Source organism: Camelus ferus, chromosome 5, assembly GCF_009834535.1.
Source record: "Camelus ferus isolate YT-003-E chromosome 5, BCGSAC_Cfer_1.0, whole genome shotgun sequence".
In the NCBI taxonomy this organism is placed as follows: Eukaryota; Metazoa; Chordata; class Mammalia; order Artiodactyla; family Camelidae; genus Camelus; species Camelus ferus.
Genome location: NC_045700.1, coordinates 45,178,800 through 45,206,475, shown reverse-complemented (window position 1 = coordinate 45,206,475; position 27,676 = coordinate 45,178,800). Strand labels below are relative to the sequence as shown.

Here is a 27,676-nt window from a genome sequence, read left to right as displayed (position 1 = left end):
CTAAGAAGTTGTACTGATGCCAGTTCACAGCAATGTAGTTCTGTTTCATCACCTCCTCATTGATTGGAATATTCTTATTTTAGTCCTTTCCACTTTGTTAGACAAAAATTATACCTTGTTTTAATTTGCATTTCTTTGATGTTAAATAGGTCACATAGTTCTTCAAATATTCAGAAGTCATTTGTACTTCTTTTGTCTTCTATTTATTTCCTTTATTTATCTGTTGTTTTTTTTAAATGAGCTCTGCCTGTTATCATATTTAATGCAAATGCTTTTTTCACAGTGTGTTAGTCACCTTTTCATTTCGTTTATTTTGGGTTTTGGTGTGTAAAAATTTTAAATGTTTCCATAGTCAAGTTTCTCAGTACATATTATTCTTGTGATTTATTCCATTGCTTTTGAGTTTAGAAAACTCCTATACCCGGAGACCCAGTAAATTTCTTTTAGTAATTTTTTTAGTAAAAAATCTCACATTGTTGAGGAAAATTTAACTTTATTTTCATGATATTGTTTATTCTTTGATTTTAGGTTGGCTGTGGTGCTGGGAATAGTGTTTTTCCAATTCTGAACACTTTGCAGTGAGTTTTAGAATCTTCTCCTACAAAATTTTACATGTGTATGGGATGTTGAGAAATTCTGGGAAAAAGTTGTCATGTATATGCCAGTAGTGTTCTTGTTCCCATATAAACAATGACTAAAGCAAACTTCAAAAGAAGTGTCTTAGTCCCAGTGTCTAATTTCATGTGAACTGGGAATTACTCTGAAAATAATGTTTCACAGGCATGGATTGTCCACCATGAGTTGAAGTAATTTTTTAAGCTTGTGTTGTGGATGAGGGAATAAGAAAAGAGCGAGATTTGATTCTTCTGCTAAACTGGGAATTGCTAAACTTCAGAGATGTATTTGCTTCTCCAGGATACTTAGGTGTCATTTTACACTTAGAGAATTGAGTTTAAAGCTTACAGTTTATTTTGTCGTCACTTCTGGAGCCACACCTAGTATAAAACCTTCCTGTGTCAAATGCCTGCTACTAGATTTGAAATTGTTTGGAGTTACAGCACCCAACCCTAAGATTCAAAAAAGCAGAAGGAGACGATGAGAGCAGAGTTGTTCTCCTGACCTTCCCTTCCTGTTCACCACCTCACCTTACGTGTTTTAGCAGGTGACGAAGAAGACACACTTCACAAAACTTTCTGTTAACATCTTTTACCTACAGCTGGTCTATCAAGTCTTGTTCTTTTTTTTTTTTTTAAGTTCACACAATACATTTCCCATTATTTTTCCTTTAAAAAAATCAACATAAGCACATTGCAGAACATTTCCATTAGATGAAAAGTGGGGAACCACCTATTATTCCCAGCATCATAACATAGTTGCTGACAGAATTTTTGTTATGTCCTTTCAGTCCTTTCACTATGCATATTTATAAGTTTAAGAATGCCTGCCATTTTTTAAGTTTTAATTGTGAAAATGTAAAAGGATTCAGCAAAGGAGAGTAATAAAATGAATTCTTATATCCACTGCCTTGATTCAACAATTATTAACATAATGCCAACATCATGACACTTTATTTCAAATACTTAAGATGGATCTCCAAAAAATCAGAACATTCTTCATTACTATTATAAACTTAACCTAATAATTCCCTGGTATCATCAAATTACCAGTTAAAGTGGCCAGGCAGACGTGATGCTGGGCAGTGTGCTGTTCTGAATAGCCTTTCTCTTTTGGGATTTATTTTCTTGGTTTTTCCTTTTCCAATTTCTGGGCCACAACTTCCTGTTCTTCTATACCATTTGGCCAGATTCCTTCACCCCAGTGATCTCGGAACCTATAATACACATAAATCTACTACATCGGCAGTTGATTGTGTTACTTTATGACTCATCTCAAGTTGTTATTTAGCATGTCATTTCTTTATGCCTTGTCTCTCCAACCACTGTTTATATATTCCTTGCGGTAGAGAGCACATTTTACTCTAATCTGATTTTCCAGGTAGCCTTATAGACAGAGCACAATACCTACTGACTGATTAATATCTCTGACTCCCTAGTTGTTAGTTGTATTTTTCCCTCTCTACTTCTCCCTCTAGCTAATAATTGCAAGCCCTTGCCTCCTCACCACCTGACTCTTTGTGGCTGTGTCCTTGTTGCCTCTTATCCATATTTTAGAAATCACTGTAGTCCAATAACCTGAGATAATTAATTCATCTTTAAAAAGAAATCAGTGATTAGTCTTCCAAAGGAAGGATTAGACTTTTTTTTTCCCACCGAAGAAATTATGTTTTATTACTTTTGGAGAGTACAGGATTAATGTTTTACATTTTCAGAATATTTTACCATAATTAGACCTCTGGAATTGAGAGGTCATATAATTCTCCAAGGATCATTTAATTCTTAAGCCCCCTGCCAAGAGAGCGATTGGTGGTATGGTGGTAGTTGTGATATTTACACCTGTTTGCTGGGTGAAGGGCCAAGCCAGTCAGCTGATTTTACAGAAAAGCTCTGGAAAGTTATTGGGTGGTCACAAGACTTCAACTTGGGCTGCTGACGCAGTGGGAATTCAGTCTCGGGGAATTCTGCTGCCATCTGGTAGGACACGTGGCAAATGGCACATGCTTTCCTTTAGCTGCTAGACTGTTCAGTATCTTGCGGGTATTTTGTAACCACTGCCCAAAGGTAGACTGCATACCTTTCGTAATGAACTAGATGTGCCAGTTCTCCAGAGAAGCATTTGAAGCTATATGGAAATTTTTACAGAACAATGCTACATCCTTAAATTTTTAAGTTCCCAGAAGGCAGAGGCAGATCTTCCTTTGATGATGATGATGGTGGTGGTGGTGGTGGTGGTAATAAGTAATAACAGTAATAAGTAAAAAATAGTAATGAGAATGACTAGCACTTATTAGGTGCTAACTCTAAGTCGGGCACCTTTCTAGAAACTTGACCTATTTGAGTCCATTCAGTCCTCACAACCACCTTAGATGCCATATTTATCTCTGCTTTATAGATGAGGAAACCACTTACAGAGAGAGATTAGGTAAGTAATTCCATGGTCACCCAACTAAGTGGGAGAGCTGCAATTCATCCATAGGCAGTCTGGTTTCAGAGCCCTTGCCCTGGTTTCAGAGCCATCCTACCACATAGTGTTATATGTGTATCTGAGTGTTTACTGAGAACATTTCGAACACATGTGACCACCTAACAAATTACAAGTCACAAATACATGGATTTCATAGAAAACAATAAGGGTATATGCTGCAATAAAGCACTATTTTTATATGGGATGGACGAATACAAGTTTTAACTTTGTTTCAGTACTGGTTAGCTTTTCATAACCAAGTGCTATTCATCACACCTTTATTTCTTTGGACAATCTTAATTTGAATGCAAATCTCTAGTGCCACAGAATGAATGAGTTATACATGAATGTTGTATTATTCATCAATGAGTAGCATTTAAGAATGTAATATGAGCCTGGGTGAGATTTTGCTGAATGCATATTGTGCTTGTCTTCCATGTTTGTTTAGAAGTCTTCCTTGCTTGAAATGCCTCTGGAATCAATTAGAAGTTCTAATTATGTGCTTCAAATCCTGTCTGTATATGCTGCCACATACTAGTCTTGGGATCAACTCTGCTTCTCATCCCTAGCATGTGACTCCCACCTCTAAACCCTTTCCCCTTCTTCTCCCCACCTTGCAATGCCATCTCCTTCCTTCAGAATTCTTAAAAGACTGTCACCTCAGGGTGCCTGCCCTATTCACTCTTCTACAGAAATTGTATCTGTCCCCAACTAGGCTATGAAATCCACAAGAGCCAGGACCATACTTATAATTACTGTTTAAGGACTTACTGATCTCTTTCCATGATTCAGATACAGTACTAAGCAAGATGATGCGAGAATTCTTTGAGAATAGCATGTAGGATATGATCAGGAAGGGTACTGACCCACAAAATTCAAAGTACAGTTGACCCTTGAACAATGTGAGGGGGTTAATCCACAAATAAATTATAGATGACCCTTCATATTTGTGGTTCCTCTGTATCCGCAAATTGAACCAACCACAGACCATGTAGTACCGTGGTATTTACTACTGAAAAATATCTGTATGTAAGTGGACCTGTGAAGTTCAAACCTGCATTGTTCAACAGACGACTGTAAGTCCCTGCCCATTAGTAACCATGGTTCAGCCATTGTTACTGAATTTCAGATGAAGGCCAAATAGAACTTGTCTAAGTTCAGTGGAGGCCAATTAATATTAGTCAGGATTTTCATATGGATAAATACCCCTCAAAAAAAAAAAAAAAGCCCTGAGTTTGCTTACTTTATTTACATATTGTAAATAAAGCCACTGAGTCTGGGAGAAGTCAGAGTTAAAAAGTGGCAAATCCAGGATTTAAACACAAGTGTAATTGCCTCCCAAATCCATACTCTTACTATTTTATTAGACAGTTTCATTTACTACTTTGTATTCTAATGCTTGGTACATATATGAGGCTCAATAAAAGTTTGAAAATAACTTGAAAAGATAACAAAGAATTAATGTCAGTTTTATTTTTTTAGAAGTTGTATTTACCTGCTATTAATATATATTTTATATATATACAGCACATAAATACAACTGCTAAAAATATACACACACATACACACACACAAACACACCAGCCTCAGTGCATCAGAACCTCTGTGAGAGATTCAGGAGCAAATGAGTTGTACACACAGGAAGAGGGATGAAACACCAAGGGACACAGGGGTCTTCGGATCCTTGGAGAGAGTAGAACTTTGTTACACCAAGAGAAGTTACAGGCCACACTGGCTGGAGGCAGAGAAGAAAGAGTGTCTGTGGAGGTTGGAGGAAGATTGAGCAATGCTGGTGGGTGGTTTTGGAGGTTTCCCATGTGAGAGGATGGTGGGATATGAGGCAGGTGGGCCCAAGTAATGGAGGGCCCTACAACCAGGACAGGAATTTGAAAGTTACCCTGTAATTGACAAGTATTTGAGACAGTGCTGGTTCAGAAGCAACATGAAGGCACCCACACACCACTGTAGAGAACGGCATCTAAAAAGAAGAAATACCAAGCCAAGTGTTGTCCAAAATTCTACTAAAGAAATAGTTATTAACAAGTTCAAACCTACAGTTTCCTTTCTTCTGTGACTTCAGCATATCTGGACTCTAGATTTAAATGTTTCTTCCATTTCATAGGAATGCTCCAGAGTTCTTTCTTTATTGTTGTGATTTTGCTTCTGGAGCTGTGGAGCTAGTAAAGGTATGCCTTATATTTTCTGTAAAGTGCTATATAAAAAGTCTAATTTATATGATGTTGAAGTGACTTTTTTTTAATGTTACTGAGTCAGATGTTATCTGTGACCATTTATAACTGAGCTTTTACTATTTCTGTGAATCATATCATCAACTGATTTCTAAGCTGTTGTCCTAAAACAGTAGAAGTTGTTTTGGATTCGACATAGATTTGAGCTAGAAAAGCCGATAGCTCCTATAAGGTCATATTCCTGTTTGTGCCCCTAGAGCTTTACACACAGTCTGGCAGATAGTAGGCACTCATTAAATTAAAATTTTTGGAAAAAATGTCTGAAAAGACATAATTACAAATCTAAAACGTCCTAGACTGTAAGGAAAACAGTAATGGAAACCTGGCCTTATTTGACCTGTCCCCAAATGCTAGTAAGCATTATCATAGTGAAAAGAGGTAATTTTAGCAAATGGAAAAGGAAAGGAAATGCTACTAACAAAAATATATAGTAAACACATGGAACATAATTTCTGATAATGAGTTAACTGTGTTTTATTATAGGCATTTTCTAAAATACTGAAAAGCCTGAAGGGGAAGATAAAATTCACCTATAACCTTGCTTCGTAGAGTCCCAGGGTGAATCAGTGCTACTATTTTGTTATATATCCTTCCAGTGTTGTTTTTGTAGGCAAATTGTGTGTGTGTGTGTGCACTCTAATGCAGTTTTTTTAAAATAGCAGCTTTATCAACATGTATAGTTCACATACCATAAAATTCACTATTTTAAAGAAATCACAGTCCAGTGATTTCTAGTGTATTTACAGAGTTGTGCAATCATCACCATTACCTGATGTTGATTATACTGTAGAATATTTATATTTCAGCCATAGGAGGCCTGGAACAGGCAGTGGGACAGAGCACCGAGGACCATGTCAGTGCCTCTGCCTTAACACAGGGTGGGCTTCCAACAACGCTGCCTACTAACCCCGAAAGACTGCCCTCCTCCACGTTTAAAACTAAAGAGGGACTGCAGAGAATATTTATTATCAAGTCCAAATGCTAGACTTAATTTCTTACAGCAGCTGGAAATAAGCTAGCAGAACACCTGATCAGAAAATCAGATTTATAGAGGAAAGGCACTTAGGAGAAGTAAAAATAAAAGATCTTTTTAATTTAAGAAAAATACTAGAAGTCTTCTGACAACTTTTTTTTTCTCTTTTCATTCCGTTATCACGACAGTCACACTCATCTTACAGAGCAGCCCAGTGCTGTGCCTTTGTTCATGACGTTTGCGATGATGGCTTACCCTACCCTTTTCCAGATGGGATCCTGGATGTCATTCTCCTCGTCTTTGTGCTCTCTTCTATTCATCCTGACAGGTAAATGAAGACGAAAGGGCAAGGCAGATGTGTACAGCCCATCATCAGGAGTGGCTTTCAGAGCTATCAAAGCAAAAATGACAATTCTTGAATTTATAATGTAGTGAACTACATTATGTATAATATGCAGCCTTTTAAATGCAGTTTTTCCTTTCTTCAGACTTTTAGAAAGAAACTGGTCAAACTACTTCATTAGTGAGCTTTCTGTCACTGTCAGAATGAAGCGAGCATCTTCTGGCAAGACACATACCTATTAAAAGTGACAGTGCTTCAAGGAAATTACAAATTCAGAACAGCCTAATAGACTCCCAAGAGGGAAATTGTACTTGGTGATCAGAAACAAACATCTTTGATTTAGCATCTTGTTGAATGTTTGTGAAGAGGTGGGCTGTGAATCTGTTTGGCTTCACACAGGTCTGTCGATGGGCTTTAAAATATTTGTTTTAAAGAAGCCCAGTAGGGAATTAGGGGTTATTATTAACATTTACCAGATTAACCTTGGACCTTTGTAATCTAAGGTTGGCCTAGTGGCATTATTTAAATATTTATGACTTAAATCTTTTTGTTCACATAATATTTTGAAATAATAAATAACAGCTTTTTCTCCAAAGAAGAAGCACAAAGAGATATTACCAGCAATTAAAGTGATCACTTTTCTTAAAATTTGCCACCTCTTTTGTATTAAGACACATGTGTGGTACATGTCAGGAATTGTATGGCTTCTTAAAATTGGGTTTTCATAATCTTTTGATGGTAGATACAGACTTGGCAGCAACCACTTTTTGTTTAGTGAGTGTGACTCTTTCCCAAAGAAATCATGTTATCTTGTGCTTCTTTCTTTGCTACTACAAGGTCACTAGGGCCCTTACTGCCCTTTCACTTCTCATTCAGAGATGAGCACTTCGAATGCTTGTAGAAAAGCAAATTACATTTCCAAATAATGAATGAAATACATAATTGCACCTGGTGAAATATATCAAGTTCCATGAAGCTACTTTTTCCTCCCAGTTTCTATAACCTGTTTCTTTCTGCTAACCTGTTTAGACTATTGACATTATTCAGGTACTGGTAGAAAGATGTCAGCTATGTATTTTGTTTCATAGTTAAAAGGATGGAGTAGGTGGATAGCGAACAAGATTTTCTATCTGACACCCATAACAGGAAATGTTTAAATTCAAAATAAGACCTCAAAACAACTATTTGAAATTAGTTTAGATACTGTATTTTTTTGCATGATTTGAATTAAATGTTAAAGAGAAGGGGAAGCAGGTATCTTAGGAAGATTGTTTTTATAGTACATATATTCATTCTGCTTATTTTTTATAAAATAAATTCAGTTGTGTCATGTCAGTAGCCACTTCCTTACCTACTTGGAAATGATCTGAAAATAAGGTGAAGGCGTAGAAACTGGTAAGAGTAAGTGAAAGGTAAGGCAGTATGTTTAGGGTCATCTAGCACTGTGATAGTAGATTCAGCCCCAGGAAAATTCTAGAAAAGTAGCTTCTCGCTAGCTTGGAAAATCCACGCACAAATGAATGGCAAGCAGTTCAGCTAGACCTTGGGTCTTGGGGTCACAGCATAAATGGGAATAAATCATAGGAGCCTACAAAAGAAGAGGTAACTGTCCTTCTTGTTAGTGAAATAAAAGTATGATATGTTTTCCTAAGGTCCAAGTATAGAAGAGATAGTAGACACTCATCTTTTTATCTCTTCTTTTTCTCCTCCTCTCCCTCCATCCAGAGATGGGTGAGGATAGCAGAGTTGGCCCAAGTCAGATTTAAAAAAAAAAAAAAAAAAAAGAATTTCTCCTACTCTTGTCTTATTCTTCTCACCCAGCTCCCTGCCACCTGCAGTTCTCGGGAACTGGCTCTGGAATTGCATTATGAGCCAAGGATGGGATGAGAAGAGAAGCAGCTCCCCCGACCCCTTGCCTGTTCTCACAACCTAGACCTTAAAGGATAGTTGGGAGGAAAGGATTTGTGGGAGGAGGCTACATTTTGGAGTATTTGGTTCTTTGTTTTTCTGTATTTTCTTTTCATGCTTGTTTTGCTGATAATTGGAAAAAGAGATTTTTCTCTGTATATAGAACATTTATCCTTAAAGTGAATATTTTAAGGTTTAGATATAGTTTTCTTCCATTGCCAAATCCTAAGGATGTAAGCACGGTATGAAAATAACCTGTAATCAAATAAACAAGGGAAAATACTCTTTTTTTCCCTTTCTCGTACTTATGTTCCAGTTTTTAAAAGTGCTTTTCTTCTCGTCATGCCACCTTTTTCTGTAGTAGTTCTCTCCTGTTTTCAGTTACTTTCACTTTCTCACTACCTGCTTCCTCCATAACCTGACATGCTCTTTCACCCCATTATTCCACTGAACAGTGTTTTAATTGGAAGGAATGTACAGACTATCTGATCCAAACTCCTCGTTTTTAAAATATGAAAGGCTCAGAGGCTTTAAGTAGCTTGATGAGGCAGAGATGGCAAGGACTTAGCATGCAGGCTGCCGTTTGCCATACTCTCCCCAGGGCAGACACTGATAGCTGATTTTGTAGATTGTCATTCCCAGTGAGTCTTAAGAGTCCTTCTCAGTGGATCTCTGTAAGCAGCCAGTCAGTCACTTGGCTTGATATGAGATCTGAAACCTTTGCCGTCTCTGTCCCATGTGCACATAAGGCCTTGAATTTTTAACCAATGACATTAAGTCAAGAGTAGTCACAGGGGTCATACTTGATTGGGAACCAGATGGGTAGGAAAAACAGTAAGAGAAAGAAAGAAAAGAGTTCCCAGTATGGAGCTGGGGCTTGGAGTGTGAATAGAATTTAAACAGGCAGAGAGTAAGGAGGAGAGAATTCTTTGAGAGGAAACCATGTAGGCAAAAGCATGGTCTGTTCAGAGCCAAATGTATAACAGTTTGGCTAAAGATGCTTTAGATTAGGATGTAGTGGGAAGGATGTTGGAAAGATTAATTGAGGCCAGTTGTAGGTGATCTTTAGGATTCAACTAGGAAACTAAGATTTTTACTCTATGGATTAAAATCATGAAAATTTGAGCAAAGGGATGATTTGACAAAACCAACATTTCAAGCAGAATAATTCATCAATAATATGCAGGTAGGATTGACAGGGAGAATAATAAAGCCTGTTAGGCAGTGATTCTGTTTCTAGCCGGAGGAGGTTGGAGTTCATACTAAAGGAGTACCAGTGGGAAACAAAAGAGGGAGAAAGTATCCAATATGTCAAAAAAAAAAAAAAAGAAAAGAAAAGTAAAAAAAAAAAGACATGCAATTTAATGACCAGATGGTTGTGGAAGAGAAAAATAAAAGAGGTCAAAAATTTCTCTGAGGTGTTACACTTTGGTGAATGATGGTACCTTTGAACTGAATAAAGAAGTCAGGAGGAAAAGCAGCCAGAAAAAGATGATCCCTGTTAGGGGTGTACAGTTTGGGACAGCTCTGGCGTATTTTTATGTCTTGCAAGGAAAATGACATGATTGCAGTGTTTTCTGGCTTGGAAGTACCTTAATTTGCTATAAATACCAGGAATGTCTATGGTTTTGCAGTTCAGCTTTGACATCACACATAAAGCTCTGTGAAGTTACTCTTGTCATTTGGGTGATTTCTTGATGTTTCAGGCTTTTTGGATCTGATTATTTAGCACGTCCTTTTTTCTTTCTATACAAAATATTTTTGTTTTTGTTGCCCTTATGTCTGTGGCTTAGATTTCCTTGGCCTTATTGAGCTTTGCTTATTTTATCTTTAAGAAGGTTAGATGTGGCTTATGAAACAAGACTTGTGCAAACAGAGTCTCCTGCTTTGTTTTCAAAGGATGCAAGGTGTTGTAAACCGACTGTCCAAGTTACTGAAACCTGGGGGGATGCTGTTATTTCGGGACTATGGAAGATATGATAAGACTCAGCTTCGCTTTAAAAGGGGTAATGCTATATTCAGTTCAGAGTTATTTTCGTGTGTTTTAAAGAACGCTGTGTTTATATTTCATATCAGTTTTGTTGGTGGTGGTGGTAGTGGTGGTGGATTTTTTTAAGGAATACTAAGTTTCTCTTGTCATAATTTTTTTTAGGGCATTGTTTATCTGAAAATTTTTATGTTCGAGGAGATGGTACCAGAGCATATTTCTTTACAAAAGGTATGCTTGAATATAAGACAAAATAATTAAGTATAAAACCTCTTCTTGGGTGTTATTTGCAAGGAAAAACTCAAAAGCTCTAAAAATGAGGCTTTAATAGTTGATTTAATATTAGATGTTTTCACACTTTGGTGACTATGTAAAAGTTCTCTGTAAAAGCTTGAAAATGGCCTTTTTGCCTTTTAATCTTTTTCCAGTTGAAACTGCTTTAAAGAATCACTTGTTTCATCCTCATACTCAAATGAAGTTTCTGTTTTGGAGGTACTGTTAGCCCAGATATGAAAAAAACTAATGACATGCCACAACCAAAAGAGGGAATTTGATTTTAAGAGTCCTTAGAAAATTACTTATCTCTTGTCAATTTCTCATTTTAAAAAAGCATTAGAAAAAAAAAAGCACTTAAAATGAATCCTGCATTCAAGGACTTTCCCCCAAACTTATGTGAGTACTTACTTTTATAATATGCCATTTGGGGTCTCTGCAAACCAACAAAAAACTCAGATGGGGGGAAGGGCACTTTTCTAAGTATTGAAGACTGCAACCTGTTGTGTTGTGTATCTTTTTACACCTGCTGTGCTCAACTGTTTATACTTGGTGTGTTTGTGTAAAGTAGAAGAAACCCACTTGGTGTCACAGGTTTCCTTCACCAATGTATACTAGAAGGTGTTTCTTGGTATAAATGAAATTTAGCTGGCCCATCATTCCATTAATGTTCCATTGTTCTTGACTGCCCCCACCCCCGCCCCAGTCACATACCATATGTTTGATTGCCATTTTTGTCTCACAGGGGAAGTCCACGATATGTTCTGCAAGGCTGGGTTAGACGAAAAGCAGAATCTGGTTGATCGTCGCTTACAAGTTAATAGGAAAAAACAAGTGAAAATGCACCGAGTGTGGGTTCAAGGCAAATTCCAGAAACCATGACACTTGACTCAAAAAAAGCTCCAAATTGGTATTTTCACTCCTTTCTCATGGCTGAACTATGTATCATGTTAAGATACAAACCAGAGGATTATACTATTCAAAGTCTTTTGTAAATCTTTCATTTTTGAAAAGGCAGAAGAGAATTTGTATATCCTGCTATTTATGATGAATAGGCTCTTGTGAGCATTTTAAGCACATCTGAGTGATTTGGAAGAATGCACAATATTCTGTGTTTTCAAAACTTAATATGCTCAAGCTTTTGGATTTATTGTGTCTTAACCATTTTGTTTGTTCTTTGAGTCTTATAAGCATTCAGTTAAATTACTGACACAAGTCATATCATTTCTGAGAAACCATAACCTGCCATTTTTTAGAAGTGAAAAACATCATCTGCTTTAGTTATGTATTAGTTGAACACAGTTGAACTCTCCTCCCTTGTTAACTGTTAGCAGAGAGGCAGCTCACCCTGTTTCCAAGGAAAGTCACAAGACCAAGACAAAGGTATATTGTTTTCATTTTGTTGTTGTTGTCTGTTGTCTGTCCCAAAACTTTTTTTTTTAATTTAGAGACTAATATCTGAAATAGAATTTGAGTTTCTCTTTCCTTTCCTAAAATTGTGGAAGTATGACCAATGCTAACATTATTTTCAGGCTATTCTTAGGTATACAAGTTGTAAGCTCTAAGACAACTGTTTCATCTAGGAAAATTCTTAAATTATAGTGGTTACAAATTTATTTACCACTTTGCCTCAAAAAGAATATAAGTTGGTTTGCAAATTGCACTTGGTAAAAATGGAATTTCTGACTCCTCTTTTCATTTGTTGTACGACATTTACTGAGTACTCACATTGTGCTGAATTATATGGAATAATACAATAAATAAAGACCCAGCCCTGTCTTCTGAGAGCATAAACAGGCTCTAGCTGGCAAAGCAAAATGTGCACATCCCAAGCCTCTAAATCATGGCCTAAGATAATATACGAGGAGGTACTCAAATAGGGAGCTTATCAGTTAACAGACTTTGATAATGAGCCACAGAAATCTAGGCAAAATGGACTATCTCTTGATAGGACCACCAGCATAATAATCAGTTCCAACTTTTTTTTTTTTAATTCACTTAAAATTCAACTTCCTAGAAGAATGTGATTGGTCCGATTTGAATCATGGATGCACCTCTTGAGAGGCTGGGGCAGAGCTGCTTAATTGCTAGCACCACCAGACTGTATGGAATGGGGGAAAGTTCCTCAAAGGAAAATCAAGACAGTGTTATCAAAAAAGAGGGGAGGGATGCTGCCTAGTCACAAACAACATGTCACATAGTGGTGGTGGCAGTAGTAGTAATGGTTCTGAAGTGAGAGAAGGATCAGCTGTGGGAAGGGAGGGAAGAATCAGGGTTCTGGGAGGAGGTGGGTCTCAGGCTAGTCCTTGAATGTATGCTCTCAGAAGATAGTGAGAAGACAGGTATGTTTGGTTGGGACATTCATGATTCAAAATGGTGGGAAAAAGGTGAATGGAGCATCAACTTGTAGGCAGCCTAGAGTTAAGAGTGCATTGAGTTCTTATCTCTGGACTGGAGCCATCTGAGGTTGGTTTGCTTCTGTTTCATCCTAGCCATGGCATGTTATAAACAGATTTAGAGAGACTGATTGAGGAGTTGTCTATAGAATGGAATGCAGTGAGGTCAGAGATCGGGGCAAGGAAGACCATGTAAGGGTTTTTACACATACTTGCCTTGGTAGCAAGTCCTCAGAACTTCAGTATCATAGTTTCTGTTTAAACATGAATCGATCAGTAAATGTAAAAGTTAAAATTTGCCTGAGACTCTTCACTCAGTTATATTTCCTAATTAACGTGTACATTTTAAAAGCCAGACTAGTAACAAAAGTATTACATACAACAAGGGCAGTTAGATAAGTTAATGTTGCTATGGGAACCCCCAGCAGATCTTCTTGTGTCTCCATTTAAAAATCATGGCCCAAGGTGGTTTTAAAAACAACAGAAGGTAAAATTATTCTCACATTCTCACACATGTAAATTGTACTGTCTCTCTCGGTCCTAAATAGCAGATTCAAGCCAGCTTCTTGACTGGCACAGTAAAATTCTGCTTCGTGTCTTTCTATAATGTATTACAGCATGCAGTTAACCTTTAGAAACTTCAAAAATACATCAACCAAATTTGGACTGTGAGACACAGACTGGGCTCTTTTGGGCTCTGTCTAGCGTAGACCTCCTATTCCGCATGACTGCTCAGCGGGCCATTTCTATCGGTGTCTTCTGCTTGTCTGGTCAGTCTTCTCTCCTTTAGCCTACCTGAATCAACCCCCTACTTAGAGTTTGCTGCCAGACAAAAGATAGATTTTTGGCAGGGGAAAAAAAAGAGAAAGACTGGATTTGGAATATTGCCTACAGATATTAAGAAATGATGAAATGTAGCAAATGTATCTGCTTGGGTATTAGTTTAAAATATTTGAAAACTGCATGAAATTCTCATTTCTCCCTCATATCCAGAAAGCTAGGACTAGTTAGACAGAGTTAGATATTTAAAAATTCATCTTCTGAGGGAGCTGAATTTCAAAAGGATCATTTTCTTTCTAACGGAAGAAGGTATATTCTTTCATCTTACAATACAGAAACAATGAAATATGCTGTATTAAAAAGGCACCTTCCATTTTCCTCCATTCTAAAAACTCACTTTTGAGCATTTTCCAAATGTAAAAATTCTCACACACATGAAGTATTGTTTCAGAAGGTTGTGAGAAAGCCAAGGTAGCAGTTTCTATTATTAAAAGTTTGGCATTTCGTTATGACACATTTGTCAAATTGAAACACCCAGTTAATGTTGACTTCTGAGAACTTATTTGCTTTGCTTGTCTCAGTTCCATATGCTCTGACTCTAAATTGTGAACACATCGAGGTTTCTACCATTATGCAGTCTACATCGATGCTATACTCTAGTTTGTACATGAAAATTATTCACTCATTTGCAAAGAGCTGCCCTCCTGGGCATCCAAACCATTTACACTGTTAAACGTCAGATAACTTAAATCCTGGCCCCCAAACTCCTATGCTGTGTTCCTCTGGTTTTCCAGCTCATCAAAGCCAAGTTCTGAAGCCTGAATATATCACACACTGTTACTTCTAATTGGTTTTAATGTTTATTATGCTCCTCACAAGAGCAGATAACTTCACATTTGCATCACTAATAGACCTCTTTTAGGGCCTCTGCTCTTTCTGCCTCCTGCCTCTGTTAGTCATCAGTAGAAATGTTGGCGAGGGTATTTTCCCCCTGCTTGTGAAAGTGCATTGTAAAATCTAAAGCACTGAATATATGAGAGGTATTGTTATTAATAACAGCATAGTTTACAGTTTGCAAGGCAGTGTAAAAACTAGTCCAGCAACAGAAGCTTTTTCAATGGCTTTATAAGACCTTGTGACAAAGACAATAAGATGGGTGTAAAAATTACTGCCTCGGAGTCAGGCAGGAAGCATGGGTCTTGGTTCCTATTGGACCGCTTAGCTGCTCTTAACTTAGTTCTGGGTGCTAAGTCTTTCATATACTACACTTTTATATACTACATTATTCCTTCTTTTAATCCTCAAACTCCTATGAATTATTTTTTATTATAATCATATAACAGATGAGCCTGGGGCTCTGAGGTATTGGGTAACTTGCCTAGGATATTACCACTAGTCTGTGGCAGAAACACATTTGGACCCAGAACTGTCTGATTCCAAAACCTCTACTCTCATCAGTGCACTTTTAGTTGATAGATTCAAATGCAGCTCAGGAAAGCTGCTGGAAGAGAAAAAGAGGTCCTGAATCAAGCAGAGAACTATAGCCATGGGTGGGAGTTTGGATCAGATGATCTTCAAGGTGACAGCTCATTCTAGATCCAGTGATATTATGAAATAAGTAGGTCACACTTGTCCACAGTTACAAACTGGGAAGGAAGAGAAGGAAAGAAACTGAGAGAAATGACAAAGCAAAACCTTGCCAACAGTCCTTTTCTGCATTCTGCATGTGCTTACTTCTGTTCTCGCCCCACCCCCTTGGGCTTCAGCCTTCCCCTTGGCCCCCCTCCTCCACCGAGCATGCAAAGCACCCATCACTTGCATACTCCCTACTTAAAGAAAGAAAAAATCAATCCGAAATGCAAGGGGGTAAAAAACCTTTAAGATGTCCTCAGGGATCTGCTCCAGCATAATTTAAAATATGTGATCAGGGAGTGTCAATAAGCAGGTATGAGTGAAAACGTCTTTATTTAAAACATTGTATGTACATTAATGCCACATTAATGCCAATTCAAGCATAAAATGTTGAGCATTCCTTGGAATATGGTTTGGGATTTGAGAGGCACAAAGGTACCTGCAAGATGGCTTTGGAACAGTTATAAGTATAAATAGAAGTAAAATAACAGTTGCATCTTCATTTATAGTGAATATGTACTGTGGCCTCAAAGCTATAGAGGAGAGTGGATGCTAAAATCTGTCTTTCATTAGCATATGCCTTAAATGACAGGGAAGAGGTGTTAAGACAAAATTACTTTTTCCTCTGAGTATGAATCAGCAACATGCAGTAACAAGCAAGTAACAATAGTTCCACGGGTGAGTGCCTACAGAGGGTCAGAAAAACAGCATCAAATTGAAAATGTAAGTTCACCTGCAGGAGGGGCCCAGGAGGCTGCAGAGCACAGCTCCCTTGGGCACCATCCTGAAGTGTCTCAGGGCAAGCAACCCCACCTCTAGTAAGCCAGGTTGGCCTGAGCTGGATGGAGCACATTAAAACCTCCACATGGTGGGGGGAGAACCTAGCTCAGTGATAAGAGTGCATGCTTAGCATGCATGAGGTCCTGGGTTCAAAACCCAGCAGTCCCATCAAATAAATGAATAAATAAACATAAACTCAATTGCCTCCCCAAACCCCCAATTTGTTTTTAAACTCTCTAGATAGTAAAAGACAGCCCACCCTCAGCTACCCCCGAAGCTTACTAAAGGCAAGCTACAAGGCACCACCACTGTCCAAGAGTTTAGAACAGCTGCTTTGGATTTTACAGTGCGTGTGGCTTCACAACCACTTAACCCTTAGTCAGGAACAACTAGAGGCAGGTGAATGGATAAGTACACCTTAACATTACATAAGGAGAAAAAAAAGTATTTAGGAGCACATGGATTTCAAATAGTTACGGTGTTCAGTTAGCTGTGTCTCTCCTAGGGTTTAGTGCAGGAAAACTATGAGTTTTGTTATCCTTATGCAAATTATTTGGCAGTGTTTTCAACCCATTGCTCCTTTATATGACACTTCCTAGTTCACTGCAGAAAAAGCAGAAATTAATTTTTTTCTGAGTTAATCTTTATATCTCATCATGAGTTGTTTCAAAAAAAAAAAAAAAAAACTTTGGGGAAGGGCAATCACCCTTCAGGTCTTTAAGCCTTTCTCATTGGGAAAAAGACCCTAAAACTGTGAGACTTCCTAAAATTAAGGATGAGTTGCTGTTTAGCCACTCACACTAGCTTGTTATTTTTGTTGTTGTTTTTAATGTTGTCTTCTTAACACAAGCAACACTATGCAGTTGCTGCCTCATTTCTCTCACCTCCCAAGAGTAACTTGGCTTTCTCCTGAGGCTGTCCTGCTGAACAGAATGTGATGGCTCTCTATGCATCTTTAGTTACAGCCCCCTCCCTCAGGTGAGCTGAGACAGCGTCCTCTTAAGCAGCACTGGGATCTCGCGCTGAAAATCACCTGAAAGAGAAGGGCTGAAATTGCCAATGTCACAGGCTGCATTGAAGCAAGGATATTTGTCTCCGCGGATAATAGCTTTTCTTTTTGCTCATACTTCTTCCTTCACAGCTCTCATTTATTTTAATGTATATATTTCCACTTTGACTCTCTAGAAGACATTTTTAAAGGTTTTTTTTTTTTTTTAAGTTTTTAGGGGAAGAGGTAATTAGATTTATTTTTAGAGGAGGCACTGGGGTTTGAACCCAGGACCTTGTGCATGCTAAGCATGCACTCTACCACTTGAGCTATACCCTCCCCAACTAAAGGTTTTTTTTTTTTTTTTTAAATCCAAATGAAGATGAAATTCAGGATCCAGAAAAGCATCTTTTCTATTTATCCTCCTCATGAATGTATTCTTAATCAAGCAGGCCTTCTGAGTGTCTCATCACTTGAAGCTTTGTTTTGGAAGAGAATACTGGGGCTCTGGAGATTAGTGAGACAGAGCTTCATTATAACCATCCTGGTTTTACTCCATGTCTTATATGCTTTCTCTTTCTAACTCACTCTCCAGGTGCTTCTTTCTCTTGCCAAATAAGCACAAGGAAATACTTTTGCAGATCTTTTGTTTACTTTAGAAAAAACAATGATCCGGGCTTCCCCATTCGGGAGTGCTGCTCATTTCCTGACTGGCCTTTAAAGTTTGGCTCGGTAGCAACTTGAGGATTTGTTTTCTACCCGAAGTGAAAGGATCTGGGTGCCCAGCAGCCCCATGCTGGAATGAGAATTCATTCTGCTCGTTCCCTGGATAAGCAGACTGACTCTTTCCCCATAGGTTTCTTTTTCCCCCCATTCCTCAAAAGTTAATGTTTAGTCATTTAGCTTTGGCTTTTTAAAAAGTCATTTTAATAGCATTCTTTCTCCTTGTGCTTGCAGAAGCTGGTCATGAGCACAGGGAAACTCCCAAGAGTAAAGAATTCCCTGTTTGGTGGATCTTATCTACAATGAAAACGACGCACAACACTTGCAGGGCTGACCCCTACTCCCATTGCATTGCCAACTGTCAGGCCTGGTACCAGAGGAACTGTAACACTCAAGGAATTTGGCTTGAACTTCCTCATTTCTAAGTCCCAAAGACTGTCAAGTTAATGAAGCTGTGGTTATTACTCAGTTGAACATTTTCTTATTTCATGTAAGTTTTGTAAATCTTGTGCGTTCTTCTCTTTGACACATTTACATTAAATTTTATTCAAATTTTGCAACTGTTATCTATACTATAATTATGTTTATATATGAATATAAGTTACTCTTGGTTCATCCTGCCTTGGTGAATTTATTCATAGTCTGTTATCGGGTGTCAGTAACTTTCCAAAGAGACAGGCCTTCTAAGCCTGGAGACTGTACTTTTGTATATTAATGCATTTTTACATTAAAAGATGATTGAGGTGGGAAAGTTGAATGATAAAAATAGAAAACATTGACTGACAGATCTTAACTACATTGGAGTGGGCATTGTCTTTAGCTAATCTGTAATATAAAATAATAAGGCAAATAAAATACCATATGCGGGGAGGTACAAGTTACTGGCTTAGATGAGGTCCAAGTGAGGAAGTTTCCCATATTAATATGGTGACAAGGAATCTCAGGTCATTCCTCTAGAGCTCAGCCAGGCACAGAGAGTCACCACTGGGAAAGGCTACCAGCAAAAGCAGCTGGTAGTCTGACTTAGAGAAAGCAGGCAATGTTCACAGGCAGAATAGCCAAATACTGTTTCAGTGACCCAAAGAAAAATGCAAGGTCAGGGAAGATTGTAGCAAGGGTGACTTGTAACTGAACCTCAGAGAACTAAACTATAGACTTAAATGCCCCCTGGCCTGGCTCAGGAAGAGCCAAAGAAAGAGCCCTCACTGAGCCTTGGGAATAGGAAGGCGGCAGAGGCCATGAGCTCTTTTTCTGTTTACCTGAATTATATCACAGAAATGGCTAGTAAGACATTTTGTTCTTGATACTTTTTAGAAGAGGAAAGACATGTCTTTATCTGATTCTTACTTTTGATTCCAGAGCCCTTGTGTTTGTTTTCTACTATGACTTGTTACAAAGTATGAATTTATTCATCTTTGCAAACCTGGAAGGATGGGCTACAGCTTTAGGATAAACACACCCAGAGGGATGCAGGCAGAAGGGGACATTGACCGAGCCAGAAGATCATCCTCATTCCCCACTGTGACAGAGGAAGGTCTAGCTCCTACTTTGCAGAAAGGAGCAGATTAGGTATTGGTATAATAGAGTCACCAAGTGATTCAAGATCTGCTGACCCTCTGCAAGGAAATAAGTGGAGGACAAGTGAAGAATAAGGCCAGAAGAGCCTACGAGACAGTATCACAATGTGCAATCACCACCATCTGTTGAGGTATGAAAGACCCTCGAAATACTATCCCTGTGTTCCCTGCCCACATGTTAAACCAAATGAGAAAGACTGCAGTGTCAACAGATGAAGATTAAAACATGAACTTAATTACTGATGAATCTGATGGTGGAGAGAATGGCTCAGTATGTATGGAAACAATTGCCCTCCTGGTCCTAAACCCCAGAATCAAGACCTGCACTGGACAGCCACAGGGCTCTATTCGTGGGGTCTGCTGCTGTGGAACCTTTTACGGAGTAGCTGCTGGCTACCAAGAAAGAGCAAAAAAGGAGTGGGTTAAACATGCCTCATTCATCTCCCAAATCCACTTATTAGCTAAGTCACTTCACCACTCCCAGGACTGAGAAAGACAGGACCAAAGAGACCAGGAGTCACACCAGTTGCTGTCCCTCCACATGGCAAGAAACAACAGAAGTGGGAATTACCTAAACCTTTCCCAAGTGCTGGATAAAACACACCCCACATAAACTGAGGCTAGAGCAGTGTGGAGTGGACTCTACTCTGTCCTTTTGTCACTTGCTGAGTAGTCTGGTTAGAGAGACACACCAGCATTAACTGTAAGCTGGTGGCAGCTTACCTGGTCTGTAAGCCTCAGCCTTGGTGATGGGTGGGATGTACAGGCTATGCACTGACACTTGTACATGGTTAGAATACTGGGAACTGCAAACAGAATGAACCTCCAAAGTTATAACCAGTGACTTATTCTGGGAACCATACTACACTTAAATCTTTACTAGGTAGCTGATGAATAGCCAGGAGGTCTAGCAGCTCTGCCCAGCACCACTTCTGTATTGACTCACGGTAGACCAGCACTTCTCACTCATCACTCAGCTCTCACCAGAGTTCTCGGTGATTATTGTTCCTTTTATTTGCTCACTTTTTCAAAAATTTGACTTTTTGTGAGGATGTGAATAGGTGCAAAACAGCTTCTATGCTGACGTAAAATGAAAAGAGAGGTGATTCAATTCTTTTGTCGAAGGCAAGACTTGTGATTTTTTTTTAAGTGCTAGGTTGATGCCAAACTCAAAGAATTTGGAGAACTTGGGGAAATGCCAGAGACAGGTAAAAGATTATTAATAGTTTGTTTATAAGAGCCATGATTAAAGGTTGAAGAAAATGTGTCTATTAACCCTAGGAGAAGAGCACACTAGAAGATCAGAGTGATAGCTTGCGGGTAGAAACAAGTAAAAAGGGTTCTCAGAGAAGAAACATGGAACCCCTTTGAATATAAAGCCTAGCTTCACTCCTGCTGGTTGTGTAACCTTAAACAAGACACTTTACATCTCTGAGCATCAGTAATTGGAGATGATATTGCTTATCTGAAGATTGTTGCAAGGGTTAAATATAATGCATGTCAAGTGCAAGGCATGATGCCTAGAGATAATTGTGCTCAATAAGTGGTAATTAATAGATTTTTTTTTTTTTACGAAGGATAGTGATCAAGTCTCTCTTTCTTGAAGAAGGGAGGAGAAATGCACTCTTCCTGCAATATAAATAATTCAAGTTAGCCGCAAGAAACTTCTCTTAACTATGGAGAGTTGAGTTTTCTTATTTCAAATTATTGCTATTTCTTTGGCTTACATTCAATTCTATTCAAACATATATTAAGCATTCGTCCACTATGAGCCCAAAACTGCCAGACTCAGAATATTGAAATGAGTAAGACTTTGTTCTTGCTCTTTAGATGCCTACAATGTAGGATGAGTGTCCATTTGTCCGAAATGTGGTATCTTCTACTTAAATCTCTTGGCTTCAGCTGGCCACCACCATTTGACCACCATAGTCTACCCAACCCATCATGTCAGTTGGCATCCTAACTTTGGAGACCCTTTTCAGAGCCCTCCATGAATAAATCTAGACACGTGCCACCCAGCAAAAGCCAAACAAAGCATGTGAAACAAGTCCTCAAGGTATAGCCCCTTTGGTGTCTAAGGTCACTTTTAGTAATGCTGCCCATACCTCCACACAGATCACCTCCTGCCACAGAATTTAGAACTTCTGCTTACGGTACCTCTCAGTACCACCCAGCGTTACCACAACCCATCCAATCTGTCAAAATTGAGATGAGATCCAGGCTGTCTTCAAGAGATTTGCGAGACCTTCCCCACCCCTGACATTAGTGCTACAAAATCCCATCTCAGTCACCATTCACCTGAGCTGGTCATCCCAGCAAGGAACCTGATCTGACTCATCTCTTGCCACAATCATCACCTGATCACATAAACTCAAAAACTAGCCCCTGTGGAGGCCAGAAATAAGCCCTTGCATACGTGCTCAAATGATTTTTGAAAAGTGTGCCAAGACCATTCAATGGAGGAAAGAACAGTCTTTCCAACAAATTATTTTGGGAAAACAGTTTTTCCACACGCAGAAGAATTGAGTTGGACCCTTACTTTACACCACATACAAAAATTAATTCAAAATGGATCAAAAAACCCAAATGTAACACCTAAAACTGTAATTCTTAGAAGAAAACATAGAGGAAGAGCTTCATGACGTTGGATTTAGCAATGATTTCTTGGAATATGACACCAAAAGTGCAGGCAATAAGAACAACCAAAATAGACCAATTGGAATCAAATGTAAAACTTTGTATATCTAGATACAATCAACAGAGTGAAAAGGCAACCCACAGAGCAGGAGAAAATATTTGCAAATCATATATTTGATAAGAGGTTAATATCCAGAATATATACAACTCAACAACAAAAAGCCAACCTGATTAAAAAATGAGCATAGGACTTAAAAAGACACTTCTCCAGAGGAGAATTACAAATGGCCAGTGAGCATATGAAAAGATGTTCAATGTCACTAATCAAACCCACAATGGCATAGCACCTCACACCCATTAGGATGGCTACTATCAAAAAACAGAAAATAACAAGTGTTGACAAGGATACGGAGTAATTGGAACCCTTGTGCACTTTTGGTGGGAATGTAAAATGGTGCAGTGTCTATGGAAGGCAGTATGGTAGTTCCTCAAAAAATTAAAAATAGAATTACCATGTGATCCAGCAACCCCACTTCTGGATATATATCCAAAAGAATTAAAAGCAAGGACCCAAAGAGGTATTTGTACATATACATTCATAGCGGCGTTATTCATAATAACCAAAAGGTGGAAGCATCCCAAGCATTCATCAGCAGATGAATGGGTAAACGAAACATGGTATGTACATACAAAGTGATGTTATTTGGCCTTAAAAAGAAAGGAAATTCTGACACATGCTATACCATGGATGAACCTTGAGGACATTATGCTAGTTGAAATAAGCCAGTCACAAAAGGACAAGGTATGATTCCACTTATATGAGGTACATGTAATTCACAGAGACAGAAAGCTTCATGACATTGGATTTAGCAATGATTTCTTGGACTATGACACCATATTCAAATTATAGAGACAGAAAGCAGACTAAGGTTGCCAAGGTTTTAGTTTTTTCAAGATGTAAAGAGTTCTGTGGATGGATCTTAGTGATGGTAGCACAATGTGAATATACTTAATGGCAATGAACTATACACTAAAAATAGCTGAGACAGCAAATTTTGTGTTATGTGTAATTTACCACAGTTAAAAATAATAAAATAATGCCATTTGCAGCAACCTGGATGGACCTGGAGATCATTATTCTAAGTAAGCCAGAAAAGAGAAAAATTCCATGTGTGGAATCTAAAAAAAAGAAAGGAAAAAGAGGACACTAATGAACTTTTCTACAAAACAGAAATAGACTCACAGACATAGTAAACAATCTTATGGTTACCGGGGGAAAATGGAGTGGGAAGGGATAAATTGGGAGTTTGAGATTTGCAAATATCAGCTAGTATATATAAAATTGATAAACAAGTTTCTTCTGTATAGCATAGGGAACTATATTCAATATCTTGTAGTAACCTATAATGAAAAATAATATGAAAATGAATATATGTATGTATATGTGTGACTGAAACATTATGCTGTACACCAGAAATTGACACATTGTAACTGACTATACTTCAAAAAACGAACAAAAACTAGTTCCTGTGTTCAACCTGACCTTCCCAAATCATGTACTTGCTATGTTCTGTCTCTAGCTCTCTGCCCTTCCCATCCACTTTCCACCCACACCACCCTTTCTCCCACCGTTCTTCACTATGCCCAGCGCACTCGGACTCAGCCTAGAACATTACACACACTCTCATCACTCAGTCCCCGGAAAGAAGGCTTAAGTACGAGTGATCCTGGGCTCCCACCACCACAGTACTTTCTCATAACATCCACCACTAAGAATGCTCTAGGATCATCAAACCCTTCACTAAGACTGGAAAGGTTTCAGACTTCTCACCAACTCTTGTGGTTGGAACTGATGCATAAATGGAGAGGGCCTCAAGCAAAGGTGTTAAGTTGACTCCCTGCACAGTGTGCTGACGCAACAGGAAAGAATCACTCCGGCATTTGTTGAGGTCCTTTGTTGAAATTTTAGGCACTGCATTTATTCCAGCTCTCCAGCCTCCTGCCTTCTGACAAAAGTGTTCATTTCTATTTTTCTGATCTTGCATCTGCCTTCAGAGTTCATGCTCATCTTTTTACCTGTGACCTTGGCTTCCCTGCTATGTCAATCCAAATGTTCCCTCCAGATGTGCTCCCTAAGGCTTGGTCCTAAGAATTGTCACAAGTATGACACATGCAGCAAACCCAGGAGGTAGGAGGCAATACGGAAAGGTCCGTGCTACCAATTTCAGTATTTCCTTGTCTCTAAAGAATATTTAGATCAGGTGACCAAGTTAGAAGTTTGGGTTATATAAAATGAGGCTGTATACACTTTCTGTTCTGCCCTTTTTATTAAAAAATAAAATTTTATTTATTGCTGTCTTGTTAGTTGCTTATCTCTGCTCATTCTGTTCTGGAATTGAGATCTAATTCACCTGAGTCACCTGATCTAATTATCCTAGATCCTCTCTGTATTCAAAGGTGGTTTGCAGCATCAGCATTGCCAGGAGAGGTTGTTAGAAATTCAGAATCTCAGGCCCTGCCTCAGACCAATCAAATCAGGATCTGCATTTTAACAAGATCCCCAGGTAATCCACAGGCGCATTAAAACTAGAATTGTTCTAGAAGGATTTTAACTGCTTCTGTTGGAACACTGGATCTTTACCTTGGCTACCTTCCAAAGAAGCACCTGGGAAGCTCTTAAAATATTGATGGCTGGGTCCCACCACCTGATTCTGATTTTATCTGTCTACAGGGACGCAGGGCACTGCTGTTCTGTGTGTGTGTGTGTGTGTGTGTGTGTGTGTGTTTCTTTTTTTAAACAACTTTGTTGTGGTATAGTTTCTGTACAGTAAACTACACATATTTCAGATGTACAATTTGGATGAGTCTTGATAGATGTATACATCTATGAAACCACTGCCACAGTCAAGATAGCTAACATTTCCATCACTCCCCAAGAGGTGCAAATTTTGAACTCCCAATTTATCCCTTCCCACTCCCTTTACCCCCTGGTAACCATGGTTTTTATTTTTTATTCTTTCAGAGATTTTGATGGTTAGCCAGGGTGGAGAACCACGCAGAGTGTGACTGAAAGGAAAATATCACAGGGAATTCCATGAGTTCTGAACTGATTTGGAGTTGTAAAAATGTGGAGTGAGATTGCTAAATCTGAATAGGTTTCTAACCTAAATATATGAATAGTAACTTGAAACTACTGATTGTGTGTATAAGCAATTTCTCCTTAAAAGTCTTCCTCTCTTATTCCTTATTTGTCTCTATTTCCTCACTTTTAGAGTGTCTCAACGGCTCTCTTCTATTAAATGGCGCCCAGAGCTTTCCACCAAGCCCAGTGAGAGGGCCAAGCTCCTGTCCCAGTACCAATGCTGGTGCTGCTTCCTGCTGCTGCTGAAGGTCAAGTACAGGGCATTGGTGGGAGCAGCCAACACTATCACTTTGGCTGCTGGTGCTGTTTGGTTGATGTCCCCAGAAACTCACTGTACCAGTGCACTCTGCCCAGGCATGCTTGAATCCCAGCAGTTAGCACAGCATGGCCTCAAGTTGTCCTATACACACTTCTTGCAAATCAGTCTTGGGGGCTCAACATAACTGCTGCCCCCAACCCCCCTACACTGGAACAACTTTGCTACCACAACTCAAATCTGCCACTTCCAAAATTTTTTTTGCCTCATTTCCATGTTTTTGTTTTTCATCTGTCCTTTCAGAGAGCCCAGCCAGAATCAAATGATCTAAATGGGTTTAAGAGTAGAGCACTTCACCTGCCAGTTGGGTCTTATTTTTCTGAAGACATGCTTTTCTTTTGTGATCACGGGTGAGTAGATGAGGGCCTCTTTGCAAGATCTATGTAAACATTTATATAATACTCATATTCTTCTTTTCTATCCCAGAAATTAGTTTTTAAGAGGTTTAAATATATTTTTTAGTCAGTGTTAGAAAACATTTTTAAAATGCTTTAAAGTTTTAAATTCAAAATTGATTTATCAAATCTTAATTGAATGCCTGCTGTTACCGTCAGAGGAAAATGACTAACAGCTTGCCCATTGTTATTGAAGTACTCATCTTGATAAATATTTTGACATTCTTTGAAATGCCAAAAATATGCACGATGTGTACCATACAGTCAAGAGTTAGAGCTCTTGCTTTGGCGTAAAGCTTATGTTCAGGTGGGGAAAGGAGGCAGTTGATAATGCAGATAAGAAAGTAGAATTAGGCTAAAATAGTCATTTTTATGGCTATGATCTATTTCAAGGTACAGTCCTAACAAGTTAATTTCTCTGCAAAAAATGTACCCTAAATGATTGTGAGTCATTTTGGAGTTCTAATTTCTGGCTCCTAATTAAATATAAGCAACTGAGCAAGTCATTCTTTTTCTGCCTGAGTATTTATTTATAAAATCAGGAAGTTGAACCAAGAGTCCGATAAGGTCCCTTTCAGCTCTAAAAGTCAATGATTCCGTAAATTGTCAGTAAAATTATGTATTATCAAAAGGCAAAAACAGATCTTCTGTTTTTTCCCAATTCCTGGTTTTGCCATCATATGGGAAACAACAGAAATAAAGGCAATTAAAAGTAGAGGAAAAATTCTGCTATCCTGACATCTCAAGTGTTTCTATTTTATGTTCCATTCTGGTCCTTGAACGTATTTATACATAATTTTATATAATTGCAAATAGGTAACATTTTATATTTGACTTACCTTAGTTGACATTATCCAACATTTTTATATTATCATTATCACTCATAATTATAGTTTAAATGGCTACATACTATTCCATTTCATTGATATACCATAGTTTACTTAGGTATTTCTATATTTGGGAGTTTAGATTGCTTTCAATATTTGATAATATAAAGAATGCTGCAGCAAATTTTTTATTCATATGACTCTTCTTTTGAATAACTTTCTAAGAATAAATTCTTGGAGTGTGATTACTCTGTTTAAGAGAGCCTCTTTACAGTTATTTATACGTATTGACAAATGGCTTTCCTAAAAACTTACTATGATTTGCATAGTTTCCACCGTATCGGAGAGTGACAGTTTAACCATCGCCTCAACAAAGGTGTGGTATGAAATGATACTTAATGGGAATCTACATTTCTTTGATTACTGGCAATCTTGAACATTTTTCCATGGGTGATTAGATTTTATCTTCTGTGAATTGTCTCATTGTGCCCTTTTCCATTTATCTGGCTGTGTAACCATGGATGAGTCACTTAACCTCTCTGTGGCTCCGTTTCCTCAACTGTAAACAGACTAATAATAGTACCTATCTATAGAGTTGCTGTGGGATTAAATGGATTTCTAAATGTAAAGCATGTAAAATAGTACCTGACACACGGAGGACCTTAAAAA

The 27,676-nt window shown here is 38.3% G+C and overlaps 1 protein-coding gene across 4 annotated transcripts in view; it reads left to right on the top strand.

Moving 5' to 3' along the window:
• The window catches only part of METTL8 (methyltransferase like 8), a 76,148-nt gene extending 49,161 nt beyond the window's left edge, over window positions 1-26,987 (top strand). For 2 of the 4 annotated variants that reach the window (XM_032479676.1, XM_032479679.1), the window contains 7 exons: window positions 529-578; window positions 5,204-5,267; window positions 6,492-6,631; window positions 10,454-10,560; window positions 10,707-10,772; window positions 11,560-12,197; window positions 18,348-18,726. In XM_032479676.1, the coding sequence (XP_032335567.1) occupies window positions 529-578; window positions 5,204-5,267; window positions 6,492-6,631; window positions 10,454-10,560; window positions 10,707-10,772; window positions 11,560-11,696 (564 nt within the window). In that variant the 3' untranslated portion in view covers window positions 11,697-12,197; window positions 18,348-18,726. Of the gene's footprint in view, window positions 1-528; window positions 579-5,203; window positions 5,268-6,491; window positions 6,632-10,453; window positions 10,561-10,706; window positions 10,773-11,559; window positions 12,198-18,347; window positions 18,727-19,472; window positions 19,822-25,599 lie in introns of those variants that run through there. The other 2 variants (XM_032479678.1, XM_032479677.1) reach the window with 2 other exon arrangements.
• The last annotated feature ends 689 nt before the right edge of the window (window positions 26,988-27,676 follow it).